The sequence below is a fragment of the Ambystoma mexicanum genome, chromosome 5q (genome assembly GCF_040938575.1).
Source record: "Ambystoma mexicanum isolate Mex_15411 chromosome 5q, UKY_AmexF1_1, whole genome shotgun sequence".
Lineage (NCBI taxonomy): Eukaryota > Metazoa > Chordata > Amphibia > Caudata > Ambystomatidae > Ambystoma > Ambystoma mexicanum.
In genome coordinates this window covers 82,905,968-82,927,578 of record NC_090933.1, presented here as the reverse complement: position 1 = coordinate 82,927,578, position 21,611 = coordinate 82,905,968, and the positions used below count along the sequence as shown (strand labels likewise).

The window sequence follows — 21,611 nt, the reverse complement described above, 5'->3', positions numbered from 1 at the left end:
GAAGGACATACGACAACACCCATGTCTCAATGGAGGCTATACATGTTCATTTGGACCTCCGGGTACTTCAGCCTCTGGTCAAATCATGTAGCTCGCATGGGCGTTGCACCATACCTCCCTTCCCTCCACACCATCCACTATATATTAGGATTAGGGGTAGGTTAAATTACGACAGGCAAAGTATCAAGCACTACAGTCCATTGGTGCTTTGTACCTGCTCTCCTGCATAACCGATCCTGGGACAGAGCCACAATGTTGTGAACAGCCATGTGTGGAAGAGCACAGGTGTCACAAGGAAGCAGACCAGGTCCTCCCCCGTGACCGTAAAGCATGGGTTGGAGTATTGGGGCCTTCCTCCCTGCACCACAGGCAGGTACCCCAGATTAAATTGGCACAGAAACAGTGCAGGACACTGGACTAGGCCACGGCTGGACGCCAAACACGAAGCAGGAAGATGACAAAAGGCACAGTGAAGAACAAAGGAGAAGCATCTAATATCAGTAGAAAGAATGGCTGGGGCCAGAAAGAGGAGAGAGGCTAGGCAAGGAACAAAATAGAACTGACAAGGTATAATTATCAGGCCTGGGCAGAAATCCAGAGACTGGTAGACTGAGAAAAGTGAAACAAAGGAGGGTGTCCAACAGAGAAGTTAACACGCACAGAGAGAAGTCGGGGAAGCACCCTAAATTCCTGTGGTACAAGAACGAGGTTCCATTGAAAGGCGCCCCAGTAATGCCTGGACGCCGTGTGTGATGCATTGCATGGAGCCAAAGCAGTTGTCTCATGTGCCTGTGCACACAAGGCCAGATGGTAGTACCCATGGGCCGTGGATGCCGGAAGCCGATAAGGACGCCGAAGTGACTGGGCCTGGTTACAGCGTTCAGAGAGTGTGCGCCGCGTTGCCCAACTCCTGGACCCCTGAAACGCCATTAGAAGTAACAGTGTCAGGATCCAGGTAAGGCGTACCCACGCACCATAGTCCTCCTATGGGGTGGGCTGGTACAGTGCACAACACAAAGCGAAATTCGCCTCAATTTTTGCTCCATCGACATACCAGATTTTTCCATGAGTTGCCATATTTGAGTCAATTTTGTTTTTTGGGGTCTTTTGATTTGCATAACCCAACTTTCAGTAAATCAGTGGACCAAAGCATTTTGTAAGTCCTCAATTGGATGAAATGTTGGGTGCCTGATGCTAAACTATCCCAAAAATTGAATCTCGAGTGCGAAAACGGTGGAAATGCCCAATTTAGATCTATGGGCAAAATTGGCGAAGCAGATTTCACCCAGAATTCGCCAATTTCTTTGCGCAGAGTATTTTGGCCGTTTTGCTCAGCACAACCTAGGAAATGGATATGAGAGAAGTAGTTGGGTCACTCTTCTCCTTAAAACATGTTTTTACCAATTGCGGTAGAAGTGGCAAGGAATCCAAAATGCTGCTCTCACTTAACTAAGGGCACTTAGCCTGACTGCTGTTTGTTTGTAAGTTTTCACTTGTCTCTTTACCCGAAAATCCTTTCCTCTCATTTGTAAACTTCATTAATGTAGCCTTATAAACCCAGGGAGTGACATTATCACTGGATAATGAGCCACAAGTTGAGGAATGGTGTTTATCCCAAGTTGATAAGGCTATTCGCACCTACTTATTTTTTTATTTATTTATTTGCATTTTTAAAGCGCAGCAGCTGCCCTGGGGCATCGTGGCGCTGTTACAAGAAGGTTTACTTGGCATGTTGAATCGGTTACAGGAATGGCTGTGGTTCCAGGGTTACATAGGAACCATAGCCATGATACAGTAGTAATTTACAGACAATATTGTATGCGATACAATTGGAAACTGGGTTTCACTTAAATAGAGTGGTTTTCAAGGCTTTTCTGAAGGCTGTGTGGGATGTTTCCGCTCTTAGCTTGGGCGGAAGGGAGTTCCAAGCTTTTGGCGCTAGGACTTCGAAGCTCGAGCCGCCAGCTTTGACTCTGGTGAAGTTAGGGATTGCAAGTTGGTTGGCATATAGGTCCCTTTTGGGTCTGAGTGATTAGACTGGCTGTATCCGTTCATTGAGGTAGCTAGGGGCGGTTTGGGCTATGCATCTATGTGTGATTGTGAGAGTCTTGAATTGAATGCGCTCTTTAACTGGGAGCCAATGGGCATTTTGTCTTGCTAGGGAGATGTGTTCTCTCTTTGGTATATTGAGGGCTGATCTCAGGGCATTGTTTTGTGCAATCTGGAGTCTGTTAATGTTTTTGGCCGAGGTACCTAGCAGGAGGACGTTGCAGTAGTCTAGTTTCGCGCCTATAGTCGCTCTGGCGATGTTGAGGCGGTTTGTGGTGGACAGGTGGGGCTTTACTGCATTGATTATCTTGGTTGTAAGGGCTGCTGAGGAGGAGATGTAGCTGACATGTCTGTCCATGGACAGGGTGGAGTCTAGGTATACCCCCAGAGTTTTTACAGCTGGGGATACGGAGATTACTGAGTTCTCTATGAGGAAAGTACTGTATTTCTTGTCTAGCTTGTTGAGGGTTTCTTTAGGGCCTACTAGTAGGATCTCTGTTTTGTCTCCGTTGAGACAGAGGCCATTGGCTGCCATCCATGCCTGGTTGATGGCATAAGTATTTTGTAGGGTTTTCAGGTCTTGCTCATAGTCACCAGTTAGTGGGAGAAGGATTTGAGTGTCGTCGGCATAGTTGGTGAACGTTATGCCGAATTCTTCTAAGTCGTTGAATAGTGGGAGTGTGAATAGGTTGTAGAGAGTCAGGGAGGTGCAAGACCCTTGTGGAACTCCACAGTTGATTGGCGAGGGGGTGGCTGACGCTTGGTCTGAGTAAACTCTCATAGCTCTGCCTTCCAGGAAGGATGAGATCCAAGCTGTGGCATTGGATAAGAAGTGGGCCGTGTTGGTGAGATGTGTACTTAGTGTTTTGTGGTCGACTAAGTCGAACGCGGCTGACAGGTCAAGGAGTAGGAGGATGGCGCATTTGCCTTTATCCATGTTTTTTAGGAGTTGGTTCTTAAGGTCGAGTAGTGCTGACTCTGTGCCATGGCGTGGGCGGAAACCAGACTGCCTCTTACCTAGGATGTTGTGAGATTCAAGGTAAACTTGTATCTGTAGGTATGCGGCCTTATCGAGGATTTTCAGCAGGAATGGCACTGTTGTGATGGGTCTGTAGTTGTTGGGTGAGTCCGGTCTAGCGTAGGTTTTTTTAGTAGTGGGCGAACCCAAGCTTCTTTGAGGGAAGAGGGTACTGTGCCGGTGGCGAAAGAGGCATTAATGAAGGTAGCAATGAAGTGGGCTAGGGGTTCAGAGCAGTCTTTGATTATGTTTGCTGGGCAGATGTCCCCTTTGCAGAGTGAAGGTTTGATTTGTTTCATGATGCGTAGGACCTCAAAGGTAGATACATTTCTGAAAGTGAAAGGTGGTGGAAAATTGTTGTTGTGTTTGTTTTGGGGGGAGTGCTTGGGGCTGGGGGCAGACTGTGTTTTGTGTGGAGACTCTGGTAGATTGTCGAGGTTGGCTTTGATTTTCTTTTGGAGTAAGTCAATTTTGTCTAGCATAGCTTTTTGGATGTCATTACACCAGTTCTCATCTTTGATTGTTTGGTGTTTGGAGGCTAGCGGTGTGACTAGTTCATTGAAAATCGCGAATAATTCTTTTGAATGTGATTGGGCATTGTCGATTCTAGTGTTGTATGCATCAGCTTTGGCTTTGGCTATGGAATTTTTGTATTGCTTGGTAATAGTTGAGTATGAGTCGCGTAGGGGGGTGGAGGGGTGTGATTGCCATTTTTTGAGTGCTTGTCTTTTGAGTGTTTTTAGGTCACGTAGTTCTTGGTTGAACCATGAGTTAGCGTGGAAGAGTTTTTTTGCTTTTTTTGTTTCTAGTGGGGCAATGGTGTCAATGATTTCTTTAATGGTGGTGTCGTAGAGTGCTACTAGTTCTTTGCGGTTATTGGAGGTGGGTGATGCTAGTGCTGAGACTTCTAAGAGTGGGCACATCCTTTCTTTGGAGAGTAGCTTTTTAGATCTGGCTAGAGCAGCTGGCATAGGAAGGATTTGACCAATGGCTGTCTTCGTTGGGATGTAAAAATGGATAAGGTGGTGATCGGTCCATGGTTGTGGTGTGTTAGAACTGATCTCTACCCTGCAGTTATGGTCGACTAGCCAGTCTAGTATGCGGCCTTTGGTGTGAGTCGCCGAGTCGACTCTCTGGATGAATTGTAGGTCTAGAAGGGCTTTCGCAAGGGTTTTGCTGTGTTTGTCTTTTGTGTCATTAAAGCCGAGGTTCAGGTCTCCTAAGAGTAAGGCTTTAGTATTGAGTTTGAGATTGTTCCCTAGTAGGTGTAGGATGTCGGCTTGGAAGTTCAGGAGTGGGCCTGGGGGTCGGTAGATAATGTGCATTGTAATGGTGTCATTAGGGGAGAGGGAGATTTTTACTGATAGGGCATCGAAGTCGTTCTCGGGTGAGATAGATTTGGTTTGTCTAGCCTTTAGTGTTTCTTTGATTATTAGTGCCACTCCTCTGCCTTTGTGTTTTGGTCTATCTTGCCGGAGGATGGTGTATCCAGGGGGGAGGGCCTGGCATATGGCGGGACCAGAGGCTTCATGTAACCAAGTTTCTGTAATGGCTAGGGCGTCTAGCTCGAGGTCAGAGATTAGGTCGTGTATTTCTGTGGCGTGCGCTTGTAGGGATCTGGCGTTGATGAGGGCTAGCTGATTTGGGGGGGGGTTGTCTGTGCTTGGCTTGGCAAGGTTGTGATTGTGTTTGGTGGTGATGGTGTGGAGATTGTTGGAAGGGTGTTGGGGTGAGGTGGGATAAGAGATAGAGGGTTTGGTGTGTGGTTGCGGTGTGAGTTTGTGGTGGTTATAGCAATATAGATTTTGGGATTGCAAAGTAGAAAAAGTTTAAAAGTGAGTAAAATAAATGCTCAAACCGTGTTAGTAAATTAAATGTGCTTTAATTTTGTAATATTTTAAAAAACAAAGGTGTCTTAATAAGTAAAGCATTTAAATTGCAGACTTTTTAAGATGAGTATGCATTGGGTGTAATGGCAAAAAAACGGTTACTCTATGAGAAACTGTTTTATTTTTCTCTTTGGTGGGGTAAATTGGGTGCCGCAACGGGAAGAAAAGATTCTCCAAGAGAGGGAGAGTTTTGTTAAACAAACTCGTACCTGGAAGTTGCTTTGCAGTTTCCGTCTATTTTTGAAGTCAGAATATTCAGAATGCAGTCAATAATAATAACAATTTAGCATTTTATATAGCGCTACGAACCCTTACAGTGTGTGGTGCTCATTTATCGACCTCGAAGGATGAAAGGCTGAGTTTTGCCCTGCCGGGATTCGAACCTGCATCAGCAGACGCTGCACAGATGTCAAATCGAGCACTCTACTCGCTTTGCTATCGGAGGCAATACCAGTGGTGGATTTAACGGTCGGCAGACAGACAAATGGCGAGCGGGCCCCTTTGCCCTGCCCCACCCCTTCCCTTCCCAGTCTCTCTCTGAGACACGTTGCAGTCAGACCCGAAATTCAGCAGATTGTCACAGCGCACTGTAATCAAGGCAATGAATCTATTAATGGGCTTTAGACGCCTGCCGTGCGGTGAACAATGCCCACTATTACTCTGTGTTATTTACTTCCCAGTTGTCCGCTGCAGCCCGGTCCAGGGTGCTGTGACTGGGAAGTTTACTTCTCGCCGTATCCCCTCTCCAGAAACACACGCTCCTGTGCTCTAGCAAGTGTTTAATGTATTATAGTTAGGAAATAATGCAGATTTAAGCAGAACTGAATTCTGCTTGTTGTAATATTAGTTCAGGGCTGGATGTCTGCGCTCGGGCCTTAAAAATCACAACTTAAATAAAATGAAACATGTGTCCCTAAAGTTCAATTTTGCGCAACTCTGCCCATTCTAGGCCCCGCCTCCAGGACCCGTCCACTTGGGGGCCCCTCTGTAATTTTTGCCCATGCGGCCCTTTGCCTTAAATTTGCCACTGGGCAATACCAGTAGTAAATGACGGCACTGTGAGCAGGAGGTGAATAACGATCTCCATACACTCATTTGATTAGGTGCCCTTATAGATTGCTTGTCGCTCGCTCCTCCTAAGCTTTGGATTTGGCCCTCAGGAGCATTTCAATCTGAGTGCACCATGGCTTGACCAGCTCATGTTCCACAAAGGGTCCCTTGGCTTTCCTCTCAACCTTTTTAAAATGGAGGTTGTGATATTTCCGGGGCCGGTGTGTGGGGATGTCACGTGATCGCGGGAGCGAGGTCTCGCGTGATCTCATCCCAACGTGGTCTCGCGGACCCGCGCTCCACGAAATAACGTTGGCGCAAGTAGCAGGCTGGCAGAGGGCCAGACAGCTGTGCTGAAAAGCGCTGTTCCTGATAAGGGGCCTACGCACCCGAGGCCCTCACTGCTTACACAGCAAACTTCCAGGGCATAAGTCCAATGCCACAGGAGGCCTCATGGGGGCCCTGGAAGTAAACAGCGTGCAGTACAACTGCACACCCTGCCCCCAGTGAAATAACTGGGAGGCCCAGCCTGACATTGTGAGTACCTGCCCCTGACCAGCACATGGACCAGTGAGCTCACCCTTGTTGTCATATATAATAAAGCCAGTTAGAACTGTCTAAGCGTCCTGTCGTCCTTAGAGGCCACAACACGGTGTGTCCGTAAATGGGCCACTCAAGGAGACTTGCTGACGCAAGCTCAGGGCCCGCTCGTGCCAGATGCGACCCGTGCGTACCTGAGGCTACAGCTGGCCCTGTACTTACACATGCAGCAGGATCCAGCGAGCGCCTGAGGTAAAGTAGTTGCATTCACCCAGCGATGTGCTTCTCCCCCTGACACAATCCAAGAAAGAATTTCACATTCACGGGACACATTCAATAATCCCTGCAGTACATGTGACAAAGTGTAAAATAAAGATGCAGCTGTATGTAAATCAACCGAAGCGCCAAGTCTTTTTGTTATCTTTTTCTGTCATGCTTTGCAGACCACCGATAAAATCTGATGGAGATAACAGAATGCTAAAAGTAGGACCTGTTCAGCCGACAGGCGGGCGCATACCTCTCAAACAGAGCAGAGGAGTGCATATACTCTTCAGCATTTATTGAGGCGATATGCCCCAAGGCTGCGGGTCGACTGAACGCGCCATTATCGAGAGGGTCCACCCGCCGCTGATGCGCCTATCGCCTTTAGCACCCACGAGTAACTACACACAGCTGCTAAAGGCGATGTTAACGTTTAAAAAAAAATAATAAACAGAGAAACGTACCTTTTCTCTGCTCTGCAGCGCCGTCAACGACGCCATGCCATGCCACCCCAAGACAGGAGTCTGTGTTCCGTCTTGATTCATAATGAACACTGAATACAGACTCCTGTCCCTGACACTGCATCGCTGGATGGATTAAAGGTACATTTTCCTTTTTTTAAAACATTTTTAAAATGTTAACATCGCATTAAGCACCCATGTGTGCGGGTGATGAAGGTGATATGGGGGAGGTGGGAGGGAACACGGGTGGCACAGGGCGAGGGGCGCACAGCCGTGGGGGAGCTCGGAACACAGGCTTATATCAAATGATTCAGCCTGCATTCTGAGCTTCATGGTTGGCTGGTGCCCACGACCAGAGTAAGATATCATTTTGTGTCTTCTGCCCTTACGTTTTTTTAAAATATATGTTTGAGTGAGTTATAGCTCGTCTTTGCTGCTTCTTGCTTCTCGGCATTGGGTAATTTGCGCCCAACATTCACATAGTGGTCAACTTTCCTTGCAGGTGCCTCTGCAGCAGAATTTAAAGGCTGACTGGACTTTGGAGCTGCTTGTTCAAGTGCATACTAAGTTTAGGAGTAGCCTGAACTACTCCAGATAACACTTTCGATAATTGGTCTTCCTCTTCCAGGCTTTTGGGGATACCCCGAAGCAGGCTCATTTATGTACGAGCACAATACGCTAATCTTGCCCTAACTACTGCATTTAGACCTCCACTGGATTACCATTAAAAAGGGCACATACATGTGTTTTTGTAAAGGCAAAGACCACCCTATTTTCTCTATGAAAGGAAAAGGGGGATTTTCCACACACAAATGATAACAGGAGCGGTATTTGGGGTTTTGGCCGGGAAAGGCGTTCAGACGCCAAATACATACAAGATTTTGAGATATGTGGCTGAAAATGTTTACAGAAATCAATTGTGTTGTGTAGTGTCTGCAGTGGCATGTCTCCAGTGCTCTCCCTGGGGGCAGCAGTCATGAGCACGATGGCTCACACAAGACATTTACACAAGCATCTCGATCCAAATCGATGCAGGTTCCCCCATTGCTCTCTGTGCCTCGCTGATTTCTCTGTGTATCTAGCCCTCTGACCGCTTTCTCGGGGTATTGCGCAGCTGCTGAAAATGCACATGAGTGTAGCTACCTCAAGTAACAGCAGCGTTTCCTCATGGGAAAAGTTGAGTCGTCTGTGTTGGTTTTGCCAATTTTATGAGCATTGCTACACATGGAACAAAGCTTAATGTTTAACTTGCTGAAGGTCACACACTCGATAGCTATGCATTCTGTACTCACAGGACATTCCATAACTTGAAGTTTGACTCCATCCTTGTATTGATTACAGGGTGGGTTTGGGATGTGTTGAACATTGGCAACACCTACTTTCTGAGCAATGCACTGTGGAAATCAGTAACTTATCTCTGGCAACACAACCCTTTGATGTAAACTATGGGAACAATGTGGTCTTCGTTGCTCTTCTGTAGTTTCATTTAATAGTGTGAGAAAAAATGGGAGTGAAGAGGACAATTCATAAAGACTATCTCATAACCCCTCGAGATGCTGCTGTATCTTTGTTTTACACTCTGGGCTTGATTGGATTAGTTTCAAGTAAGAAGTATCCATTTTGAATTGTGGTCTCAAAATAACTGCATACAAATCACAAGCATTCCTATCCAGTGTTTGATTTAAAATGACTTGCTCTTTGCCGGCCTACAGCAAACAAAAATAATTGTGGAGTTTCCTGGAAGACTGTGCTAAAATGTCTGAGCCTTCTTTCACCTGTTTTCTGAAAGAGTTTGTTTTGCCCCAAAACTTGACACTGCAAGGGTTAAGATTTGGGGAATTGTTCACAGTGCAACAGTTGCTTTAGATAGTATTTTTCTTTAAATAACTTTACACTCCAGTAGCTTAATAGGCATATGTAGTCTACCTCAACAGGATAAGAAAAAGCTAAGAATTGCTTAGTTACACGTTTAAATAAATAAAGCGATCTTAAAGGGATCATACAATTATTATGCAAATGCTTATTTTTCAGATTTAGGTATCAGGGTTTCGTAGGTCTTTTTCTTGGTCAGGAAAGAAAAACAGCGATCAAACTTAGTACCTGCAGTTGGTGTAAAATATGGCATCCAAGGTAGAAATGAAGGGCCCTCGCATAGGGGGCACACAGCATGGCACAGTGGTATGTTACAGATTGAGTTCATTGCTCAATAAAGCTCATCAAAAGGTGTTGAGGACAAACGTAGTATTTCGTTAACCAGCCTACATATGTTTCATGCAGTAAAGGCCTTTCTCCAGGTGATCATTAATTTATATGGACAAGTATTCCAAAGCAAACAAAGAGCAGCAATCTGAGGTGTTCTGAATAGAGCTTCAAGTGGCAGCCATTGTGCGCGATTACTTGTAAAGTATGTGGCTCTGTATTAATCTATTCTGATGGTTCATATACCTTAGAATGGTGCATAGACCAGGCATTGGATTACGGCAGTGCCACATCAGTTCGATGCCGGCACACGAACACCTAAACATGCCTATGGTTCACTGCCAGGCCAATGTTTCACTTTTATCTGGGGTTTCCTGACCTGGTTAAATCCCAGGTAAGCCAAGGAAATTGATGCATCACTCAATCCAAGCTCCCCCTTTACCATGCACCTCCTAATACATAACCCCAAAGATTTCCCCCTCAGTATCTGAAACACAAAGAGGTATGCACAAGACCCAAGTATGGCAGAGATTTTCGGAGAATAAAGAAGATGGAAGTGTGCTCTAAGTGAACAAAAGAATGCAACAAAGTTTAGTGCATTTTATTGAGATTGGGTAAGGAAGAAAGTAAGCATTGGGTAGTGATCTAGTCATCTTTGGTATTTAGAGGGTTTGAGTTAGAGGGAGAAAGGTGAGTGAGATGGCAGAGTTTTAGAGCTGCAGGCAGAGAAGTACTCCAGTTACAGTATGGAAGTCGGTGACCCTGTATTGGGGGACATAGGGAGTGTCTCGGGGGAGAAACGCAGTGAAGGGGTTAACATCTAAGTGCTTTGCGGCAGGGATAGAAGTTGTGTGGGATTAGTGTGAAGGAAAATGAGGACTACAAGGAGCAACAGGGGTATTAAATCGGGTGCTTCTCAATGGAGAGACATAAGCCATCATACATGTAGTGGTCTGTGAGAGGGGAAGGTGAGACAGAAAAGTGGGGAGAGTAACATAACATGTTTGTGGGAGTGATACCGAGAAGAAAAAGCCAATCTGATGTAAACTCTTGAGAGCACAGGGACACTGTCTGCATGTAACTGGGTTTAGAGAAGGATTTACATATGAAATCCACATTAATAAGCTATTTTTTAGAGGCTGTCAAACAAATCAGATGTGGGACTCAATCTTGGGTGAGGTTTGTTCGTCAAATCGGCAATAGAATCATTGCGGGTAAAAATGGACAAGAATATGCATTTCACCGTGCTGTCCCAGACTCTGTTCCTCAACTCCCTAAATGTGTTCTAAGCTCTTCAAGGAGGCTGTCAGTCTCCTTTACTGAAATAACAGCAGGCTCTGTGAAGACAGTCCAGTTTAGACACTCAGGTATTGAGTATACATGAGAACATTTGCAGCTGCATACAAAGAATACAATTAAGCATTAAGATTCTCCTAACAGTGGAAGCAACCTTATCAGTATGTCTTAATATCGTTTTTGCAGTGAATGTGTTTCTGTAAATAAATGTTCCATGCAACATTTTCAAACCGTGTGAGTAAATATATTGTCAAAAGCTGCTCATTTCCACTCAGTGTGCATTCACATTTTTCAGGATGGGTTCTCTTTCTCGGGTAAAGTGAGGCCTAGTTCTTCTTAGTTGAATATACATCTCATTAATACATAATATTGTCTAACACTTTCTTTCTTATCAACATACTCAATGCACATATTTGCATATTTCCTGGACATGGCCTTTTCTACACTCCAAGTTATGTCACCAAAGGTTATGATAAATGTTTCTTTTTATGTTTTGGTTACATCACTGACTTTTTTGTTGCAAAATGGAGGAAACCCCAGCTACCCCGCTTTTTGACCTAATGGCCTCTCCCTCATCTTTACTTCACTGTTCTTTCTGTTATTCTGTCTTGTTCTCCTTGTTTTATCCTCTATACTCCCTCACTGTTTACTTTTAAACATCCTTGAAAGTGTCCACTTCGAAGAAAACCCACAAAAATGCCTGAATGCAGGTACATTTTCCATGTAGAAAGAAAATGCCGAAACTTTGATTGCCAGCCACACATTTATTACCAGAGTAGGGAAAAAGAAACATGTTTCCAACATGGGAAACTGGCCAGCCAGGAAGATCACCTTTACAACCCATTTAATATTTGCTCAAACAAAAAACAGTCCCTAAAAGTCCGAGAATGCAGGATTCTCCCCGAACTGTCGACATCATTTGGGAAAGAACCGGGAAGAAGGGATTTCGGTTACTTAAAATGAATCAGGCGAGGCACCTAAAATAGACATATTGCCTGAAGCACTGAACAACAAAAATGCAAACACCTTATTGGCTATCAGACTATTCACAAAGTCAGATTTATTTTTTAGTAGTCGCCTTTTAAGAAAAACGAACATTGCATCATACATTTTAAGTCAACATCTACACATCGAATACATTGTTTTATTGCTTCACAAATTCATGTTAAACCTATAATTAGCTTGTTTCTCTTTTACCTTTAGTGTGAAAATCTTACAAAACAGTGATTGTTTGATACCTTTGGTGGCTAAACCACTCCTGCCCAGAGGTCAATGGAACACATTGTACAGGTTTATATTGCTGAATATTGTTTGATCCATTGTTTCTCTTCTTTTCCTCTCGTAGTGCTAAAAATAATCCAGACATCCACAATTATCAGGTATGAACACTTTTGAATGAAAAATGCATGAACTGGTCATTTCTGTAATTTCTACATTGGCAGAGGTTGTGTGGGGCACAGCTCTTAAGTCAGTTCTATGGATGCTGTAGATCATTTTCACAGGATAAGAATGCTTAATTTTTTATTAACTTAAATTGAGGTGCTATAAAATGTGTGCCAGGAACGTAGCACCTCTGAAGGTTTTGTAGAGACATACATGGTTTGAGGATTGACCTTAAGATTCATTCTGTAATGGGCGGTGGTAAGGTAGCTGTAAAAATGCACAATTGGGCCTCATTCTGAGGTCGGCGGTAACCCGGAAACACTGAATCTGCCGCCTGACTTCCCGGTGCCACAGGGACATTACAAGTCGTGGCAGAGCAGCAAGTCTGGCGGCAGATTTGGTAACTCCCCATTCCTGTGGAGTCCTATAAGACTCCATGGGAGTGGGGAGACAAAAGCACCATAACCTTGCTAACGGTGCCGGTGCTTCCGTGACGACGCTGCCTACCAGGGCCAGAGCGCCCGGCAGGATCAGACCTTCCAGGCGCTATGGCCACAGCAGGCAGACTCATAGTGTGGCGCCCCAGAAACAAGGGTGCCGGTGAACTTACCGACACCCTTGTTTCCGTGCCGCCACACGCGTAATTAGGCCCAATGTTTCCTCTCATAGAAATTAAACTGAAAAAATCCTCAGGATTGTGGAAACGTTGTGAAAAGTGCCAAGATACATGCTTTCTGTGCTTTATTTTGATCACTTGTTAATGATGTTTTGCCATTGTTTGCCTACTTAGGAACTTTAAGGTTTTTGGTTGTAAAGAAATTACAGCAAAAAGCATGGTACCATTTTACCAAGGTCAGAGGGGTTGCAGAGGTGACACAGCATGCCCTTTGATGTGATGGCATCACCGAAAGTGTCATCACGTGACTTTTGACCCTGGCCACTTTATTATAGGTAAATTCACAAGGGGGGTCCCGGGAGTCCCTCTGCCAGACATTAGTCCTGGTTATGAGAGACTTACCCAGAGTCTTTAGCTCACTATCTTTCACAGAGAAGAAATATCCCAAACATATCAGTCTTTGTCATGCCCTGGGGCAGTCCAGCACCGAAATGCTAGGCAATTCTCCTCTGAACAAGAGTACCAACAGCATCCCCAGGCACGTGTTTCAGTCTGGTTGGACCTCATCAGTAGGGAGGAGCTGTGCCTCTCTTTTTAGAGATGTCTGGGGATGCTGTTGGTACCTCATGAATGGTGGCACTTACATTGCAAATAATCACAGCACAGAGACAAGACTCCTTTTTGAACATATGGCAGGTGCTTTGAAATGTGGTAGATCACATTGTTGTATAAATTCATCCAGAAAGTAGTTGAAGCCCTACTGTTAGTTTGTGACGTTAAGATGGACAGCAATGTAAAGACCATGCAAATATCTAAATGCTAGCTCTCTCTCACAAACATTATAGATGTGTATTAAGAAAATGGAGTTCCTTGAAGCGTAACGTCCTCATTGCCCTCATGAAGAAAAATGGTGCTAGCTAGCTACTTTCCAATATCTTCTTGGAAAGAAAATCACAAAATAAGTCATGAACTACCCTTTAGAAGTGCAGCGAAACACACTGGAAAACATCAGGGCAATCCCCCAATCACCCAAGGCAAAGGCTGTCAGAGCGGAATTACTACTCTTTCACTTATGCTGCTATTACCATGACGTGCTGATTAAAGATTAGAGAGAATGCTTGGGGATCTCAGCAGCTGGTCTATCCCCCATCAAACCCAACCAATTCTGTTTTAATAGCTCTCAAAATGGAGCTTATGAATATTCCATTTGGTGGCCAACCAATATGAGGACATATCCAAACCAGAACGTGATCTTAGACTAAACACCCGTACCCTAATTGCAATAGTCTAGTCTGTACCCTTTAATTGCTCATGCTCTGGAAGTTCCTACAGCTCTGATTAAACACGCACAAAGTGATGCTGGTGAAATCCTGATCAGGACATTCCTGTCTACTGCAATTCATTGCATCCCAGCCTCCAGAAACACCCAGGCTGAAAGGTGTGCAAAATAAAGTGGCTGGACAGATCATTAACCCAAAGCAGAACACTTTAAAAGCACACATTTATTGGGTGCAGGATTAGATCATGTCCAATCTGCACAATGTCTACTGAAGCAAGCCTCCAGGAAATCTGCCGAAGCTAGCTCATCCGTTACTGAGGCCTTGCTTGACCAACACACTTGTAATCACTATGCCAAAAATATTCTGCAAAAGCACAGCAGCAGAACATTTGAGCACAGAACCAAAGGCAAAGGAACATTGACAACCCAGGTTTGAAAACAGAACCAGGCCAATTTCCTTGTTGAAGAACCTAGAAATCGAATACTTTGTATAGAATAAGACATCCACTGCAGATTGGCAGCACTAGAAGCAGCGAACAAGGAATGCCAGAGATGGAACCAGCGGGAGGTACGATGTCCTTTCATCGCCTGCAATTTCATCCTCTGGCATTTTAATGTGTATATTACAACAAATATGCTCATCACATTTTTTAGGGGGAGTGGGAAAAGGGCAGGTAAGTGTCTAGGGGGGTATGGAACAGCTAGAAATAGCTAAATATAAGTGTGGGTCCTTGGGGGGGGGGGGAACCCCACCCCCAAAACAAAATTTTAAAAAATTAGCGGTTTCGTTACAATGTACACGTTAAAATGACAGGGGATGAAATTGCTGGTGATGAAATGACATAGAACCCCAGCGGGCACCCTAGCTAGGATTGATCCTTGACCTATGGCAGATAGGTTGTCCCTGCATGTTATTAAACCACCTCCAACTTCCACCCTTGACTCTCATGTGCCCTAGGCATGCCTTCTTTGCATCTAGATGCCCTGTGTTTGCTTTATAAAACGACTACCCACCCATTTTCACATGCAAACTCCACCTAGGACCCTGCTTATCCCTTTTAATATAGGCACCCTTTAGCCTGCTTTCATACATGAGGGAAAGTGTCCTGAAATCCCCACAATGTGCCATGTTTGCCACTATATAGAACACTGAAATAAACCAGTTGCCCAAAGTAATTTGGAAATGGGGCGGTGTGCAGGACATGTTTGTCAATGCATGCTCAAATAGTTTAGGCATACAGGCACAGTTCGCAAATTGTGTCCTTGTCACCAGCCGGCAATCTTGTCACAATTTTGTTCTAGGGTCAGCCTTAAGGACTCCAAGGAGGTCCAGAGCACTCTAAAAGTAATCCTTTACTTAAGATTGACGTGTGTGTTGTTTTAGGAATGAAGTCAAAGGTCCTAAGAACCCATCACTTCATAGCAGTTTAAATAGCCATATCAAGTAAAGCATTAATTGAACTTATGTTGGAGAAGATCTAAGTCTTATATGCGAGAATAGATGCACATTTGGTATTTAAGTGCTTTCCAGTATTATCGGAAAGAATATCAAATCTTGAATGCTGCATTCTCTTTCATTCACAGTATGTGTCGAATATACAACAGAATCAGGGACACTGGCATCAACATACCCCTGCAAATGCCAGGTAAGCGCTTGGACTTGCTTTTGAATGGAACACGTCAGAAAAATAATGAAACTAAATTGATGTAAGGGAAAAAATCCATAGCAATTAAAATATGTGATTGTGGCTTAACCTTGCTTGATTCTGTACTTTCCAAGCTACTTGCAATTTGTAGAGTGTCTTAGCTGTGTTTACAGAGATTTGTGCAAACGTACAATATTTTTTACAATTTTATATTTTGGCTTATAGTTTAAAGCGGAAGTTTGCTCTGCAAAATGTTCTTGTGAGAGCTTCTCGATAAAACTAAATGTTTGCTGGTCCCCAGTTAGCACAACAGCCAAGTCATTCATTAACAAAGGGAAGCCGCAAACTTCTATTTATAAAATGGGTCAGATCCCATGCACTGTTTCATTTGTAGTAATTTACTTTTCACAGATTTGTGTTGAAGACTTATTGAGACCTCCAGGTCGTCCAATAGTAACTTCTATAGTATCATTATTGGAAACAACCTCCATATTTCTGGACACATTTTTGCAACCATTTGTGAAGAGCCTCAACTCTTACATAAGAGACACGTCTGATCTCTTATCAAAAGTGAACAACATCAGATGGGAGTCACATTACATCATGGTCTCACTTGATGTTGTATCACTTTATACAAGTATTCAACACAAATCTGGTTTATGTGCAAGTAAATACTACCTATGCACTAGATTTGTTAGCTACAAGCAACAGAAGGAAGTTTATTAACGATGCTACAATTTTGCTTAATACATAACATCTTTTTGTTTTAAACCAAATATTTTAAGCAATTGGTTGGGACTGCTATGAGTTCCTGTGTGACCCCCCCACCTATGCAAACCTCTTTACGGGGTGGTCGGAGGCCACTATGGGCTGTTCGGTGGAATTTGATCAATATATTAATCACGTGGTACATTGGCACCGTTTCATAGACGATGTGTTCATTGTGTGGGATGGTTCTATGCAAATGTTGGTTGAGTATATTGAATGCTTTAATAGCAGTGCACACAATAGCAGACTCACCATGACTGTTAGTTTTGTAGAGTTGGTGTTCTTGGATGTTAAATGTAAGTTTCTCAAAAACACACTTACATCAGAGCAACATAGAAAAGTAACTGCCTCCAACTCCATATTACATGCTCATAATCAAGCGCAAACTAGTTTTAGTTAGGAATCGTTTTCAAAAGTTCAGAAATAAACCCATCTTCAGAATGCTGTTCATTCCACCACAAAGAAAACTTGGGGTTTATTCCAAGGAATGGTTTTATTTCGTGTTGTGCAGTGACAATCGCCATATTTAAAGGCATGGTCTAGTAAAAATTTTTATTGTCCCTACGGGTCGGCCATGTTTTTTTAAGCCTAAGTGGCTCGATTTTAGAAAACTTTCCTATGGACCTTACCCGAGTTTTCGTCCATTGAACGCACGCGAAAACAAGCACCAGGGAGCCGCCATTTTCTGATAATCCTATCTTTTCCCCGATCGCCCTGGCTGACCTGCTTTTGCGGTACTAAATCAATTCCCCCGCCCCTGAGCCTGACATTATCAAAACATTCATATTCCCCGCCTCTCCCCGTGACGTTACTGTGCTGCGTAGGCAAACGCGCCCAGTCGTCTTCTGCGCGACTCCACACAGAACCCGGAAACCAACACAGATCAACTCACAACACAGCGCGCCACAATTCGGAATATGAAAAAGTACTTTAAAATGAAACAGCAACACGGTACATTTGGTAAAGTACATTTATTTGACATTAAATGTTTAGAGAATATTCAGCAATTGACATATGAACTCCGGAAGCCATTTATTTTCTTTTATCTGTATCCGCAATAACTGTTCCGTTTCATCTTGAGTCACGCGCTGTTCCTTTATGGTACACAGGGTGTTCATTTTCGTAAAAAGAATCACTTTGGAAGCACGGTGAACCGCAAGGCTGTTCCATCAACTAGGCACTAGTCCAGCCTAAAGATTGATAATGTTGCTTCTAGCCACTAGTACAGCATAAGGGCATGTGGGCCCTTGGCGATCGTCCCATAATATGGTGATCGTGCTCCAGTTGTTGACACGAAGCTGCAGGTGTCTGCTGAAGAATCCATCCGCCGGTGTCTCAAACAGATGGCAGTGGCAGAAAGGGATCAAATACCTGTTATGAAAACAAAAAAATGATAATTAGTCTCGCTAGCCGAACTTCATTAATATTACTCATTTTATTTATTACGGCCGATCAGAAACTATTTGCTTGCAAGGATAGTTCAATGGAGTATGTTCGTCTCTAAAATCAATGCGAAAAGTAACGAGATAAATCGAGGCCAACACACAATGATAAACGACAGTTAGTCTACATGCGTGAGGAATGATATGATATATGATATGGCATTTGTAACGCGCCTATACTGAAGTGTTTCTAGGCGTGACGAGGCAGGTGGGGAACAAGGGCAGACAGACAACGATCCTACTAGGCCAGGTGTCTTTCTGATCGCGCATGGGGAAGGGCTGTACATGGTTAGTTGAATACAAATTAAATAATAGGGCCAGCTGGTGGCAAGTGCAAGGTAAATGCCGGGAGAAGGGGCTGAAGGATACAGAGACAGTCCCGTAGTGCAGGGAAAAGTGGCTGGGCCAAGGACCGAGATCGGTGAGACCAGTGGACCTGCATGCCCATGTGCCCACTACGAACAGTTTTACTTGCTTTTCCTAGCTCTTCATTCATTCATTTATTCATGCATCCATTCATTAAATCTTCATTCCGGTATAAAAGCGTGTAAAGATTTACTTACATTATATTTGAAATTTCCATTGTGTCTCTTCGTAATGCAGTCTGTAAAACGGACCGTGCTCTTGACAATGATTTTTCGTATACTGACCTAAAACTGAAACTCGGTCTAGTTTCTGAATTTTCTGCCTTATCGTCTCTTACGTTATTGCGCACTCCCTTCAAATGTAGTTCTTTCGGCATGGTCCCTGTCTCAAGGTCAAAAAACAATAGACCCTTATACTTCCAGTGCGACTTGTGGGCCTCATCTGGGCGCTGTCCTTCGCATTCTTTATTTGCAACATCACGTAGTATAGGCATCTGTGAGAACTTGAAGTTTAGAATCCGTCTATGTAGTGCGCCTCAATGTGCAAATGCGAACTGGCTTCTCTCCCAAATGCCACGGCCCGCTTGGCTGGCTGACGCATTTTAAGTGCCCCAATTTTGTCCCCGTTGTCTGCGAGCTTTGCAGCCCAAATTGAGACATTTAATTTTTGGCGGAAGGTCAGGGAAAGTATAAAGTACCACAGGAGTTGAGTTGAAAGTGAGATTTATTGTTTGTATGTTTGTTTTATTATTTGCAATATGCAAGCCTCCCCTCCGTTAACAGTGCGCAGCATTTACATTTACATGAGATGAGACATGAGAAAAATATATACATACACATGTGTGAGGTGAGTAGAGAGAATTCAAAGATGACACCCAGCTTGTTTGCTACCCATGATGGTGAAGGTAGGGGTTAGGTTTACAGGTACACTGTACAATAACATTTATTTACAAAAAGACAATCGTATTGCAATTATTTAAACCGGGATTTGCACTTCACAATCAGCTGTGCTTCGGGTGGGCATGGCACAGTCGCAATGTTCGGTGGCAATGGATCACTGCTCTGCACAGAAACGTCAAAAATTCCATATCTGTGCTTCTCTAACACAGCAACAATAAGGCCTTTCACAAAGTCGAACTGCATTTCATCATAGACTGGTTTGATCACCCATTGCTTACTTCGTTTTGAAAACACCTTAGTGTAGCGAGGCATCCTTACTTTACCCCTAGTCCTAGATTGTTCACGTCCGACATTGCTGTTATGGGCCAAGACCGCTAGTAGAGTGCGATGTTTCATGCCCCGAAAGCTAAAATGCAAGCGCGTTGGCCTGTACTTTAGGCACATATTGTGGAACACCTCCAAATCTCCTGTGTGACAGAATTCTGTCAGTCCTCTCAAATCTCTTGATAGAGTTTTGTCGAAAACAATCTTCTCAATGGCTTTGTGTATCGGTGAAGATGGAATCAACCACTTCTTCTTCCGTGCATCCTCTAGGGACAAAGGGCCATGTTCACATTGGTGGAAATGTTCATTTGCTGTCCAGCGGTGAACGTTGGTACAGTGGTGCATCAGTGACCGCCATTTTTCAAGTAGTATTTCCACTGACCCCTCACAAGTTTTTGAGCTCCACCAAAGATGGTTGGTGATAGAATGTGACCACTGCAAAATACTTTCAAAACCTTTTTTTTTCCCTGCAGCCGAGATTTTCTTATTGATTGATTTAGCAAGATGCCATACGTCAAATTGATGTTTAATATGTGGGAACTGCTCTCTCATTGTCTTGTCAATTGAAACGTGTCTATCCGTGGCTATGAGGTCGATGTGCATTCCCCTCGATTGTAGATATTCCACTGATTTTATAAAACCTAGTTTCTCCATGGCCACTGAGGATGTACATTGTGTTACCTGCACGACCACCGAACTCACAATTTTCTTACTATCCATGTCCTGAAAGTGGTAGGTGCAGTACTTGGCAGAAAATCCAGGGCTGTCGCACTGTCCATCGCCGGCTAGCCTGAATCGTTTGCCTTCGAATGTACTTGCTAGAGACGATTGTTCAATTTTCCAAGCATCACTAATGGCCGGAAACAGATAATCACGTTGGTATGTGTAGTACAGCGCTTTAGAAATGAAATGGAGTCCCAAAAACTGAAAGAAAGCCTCTAACTTTCTAAAACTGGAGCCACTAAAAAGTGATGCAGCTGCACACAGTAGATTGCCTGCTGGCAGTTTCCCCAGCATCGGTTGTGCAGACCATGAGAACCTATGATTTAATCTACAGGCAGCATTTATTTTGACGTTACTGCCTTTTATTTGACAAGTCACATTAATCAATGGCTTCCCACATACTTTCCCTCTAATGGAATGCACACATTTCAGCATACTTATAATTTCCATCAAAGAACTGTCGAATACAATGTATTTGCTCTCTTTCATTAGACTGTCATCCTGCGTCAACGTTGTTTCGGCCTTTGACGTTGTGGAGATTTCAACACATTGGAAAGTAATATCGCTGATATCAAGTTCTGATGCGTCTATGGATGCTGCGGCTGGTTCATTCTCTGTCATTTCAACATCTATTACTTCAACATTGATGGGAGAACACAACAATGTCGACAGGTTTTTTGGTGGCAAATTTTTTGCGGGTGTAGATTGTGTAAATTGATCTGCAACTACTTCAGAGCTATCTTCAATACATTCAACAACATCTTCTTGTGGTGGTGCGGTCGCACTGTAGCTATGGTCCAATGCAACTTTGCTGTAGTCTCCAAACACAATTAATTCATGTTCTGGCCATTGGACATGAGCATCTCGAGCCTGAACACGCCTCGCCTCAATTAATAGTTCCTCCATAGTGTACACGGTCTGGCAAGCCACATCTCTCATTCGCTTCACTGTCTGTGTGTGTATAGTTCTGACACCCACACTACTAACTGCAGGAGAGATTGGAAAAGGGATGTTCAGTTTAAACACAAGATGGAGTGTAGTAGAATTGACTGGAAAAAAACATAAAATAGTCCCCAGCACAAACATTTTTTTAAAGTTATGAACTGTTTGTAACTAACCTTTTTTTGTTTTTTTTTTCTTTGCAACTTTTTTGACTCGACCTTCAACATCTGCACGCTGTAGCTCCGATTTGTTTCCGCATGTCCTCCCTTCCTCTTGCGCTGCAACGACTATATTTTCTGTATCCGCATAGACAGCACGGAATGAGGCTCCATCGTCTCCCTGAAACATAGTACTTTCATTACTATGTATCAAAATATTGTTAGCATAAAACACACGTGAGGACGAACACACAGGTACATCTCAATAGCCAAATACGATTTAAACATTGTGGGCAACAATC

At 43.8% G+C, this 21,611-nt stretch overlaps 1 protein-coding gene across 1 annotated transcript in view; it reads left to right on the top strand.

Moving 5' to 3' along the window:
* Positions 1-21,611, top strand: part of EPB41L4B (erythrocyte membrane protein band 4.1 like 4B) — a 950,447-nt gene that overhangs the window by 911,753 nt on the left and 17,083 nt on the right. Inside the window, exons 14-15 of the mRNA XM_069620555.1 lie at positions 12,109-12,142; positions 15,626-15,687. Coding sequence (XP_069476656.1) covers positions 12,109-12,142; positions 15,626-15,687 — 96 coding nt within the window. The remainder of the gene's footprint in view (positions 1-12,108; positions 12,143-15,625; positions 15,688-21,611) is intronic.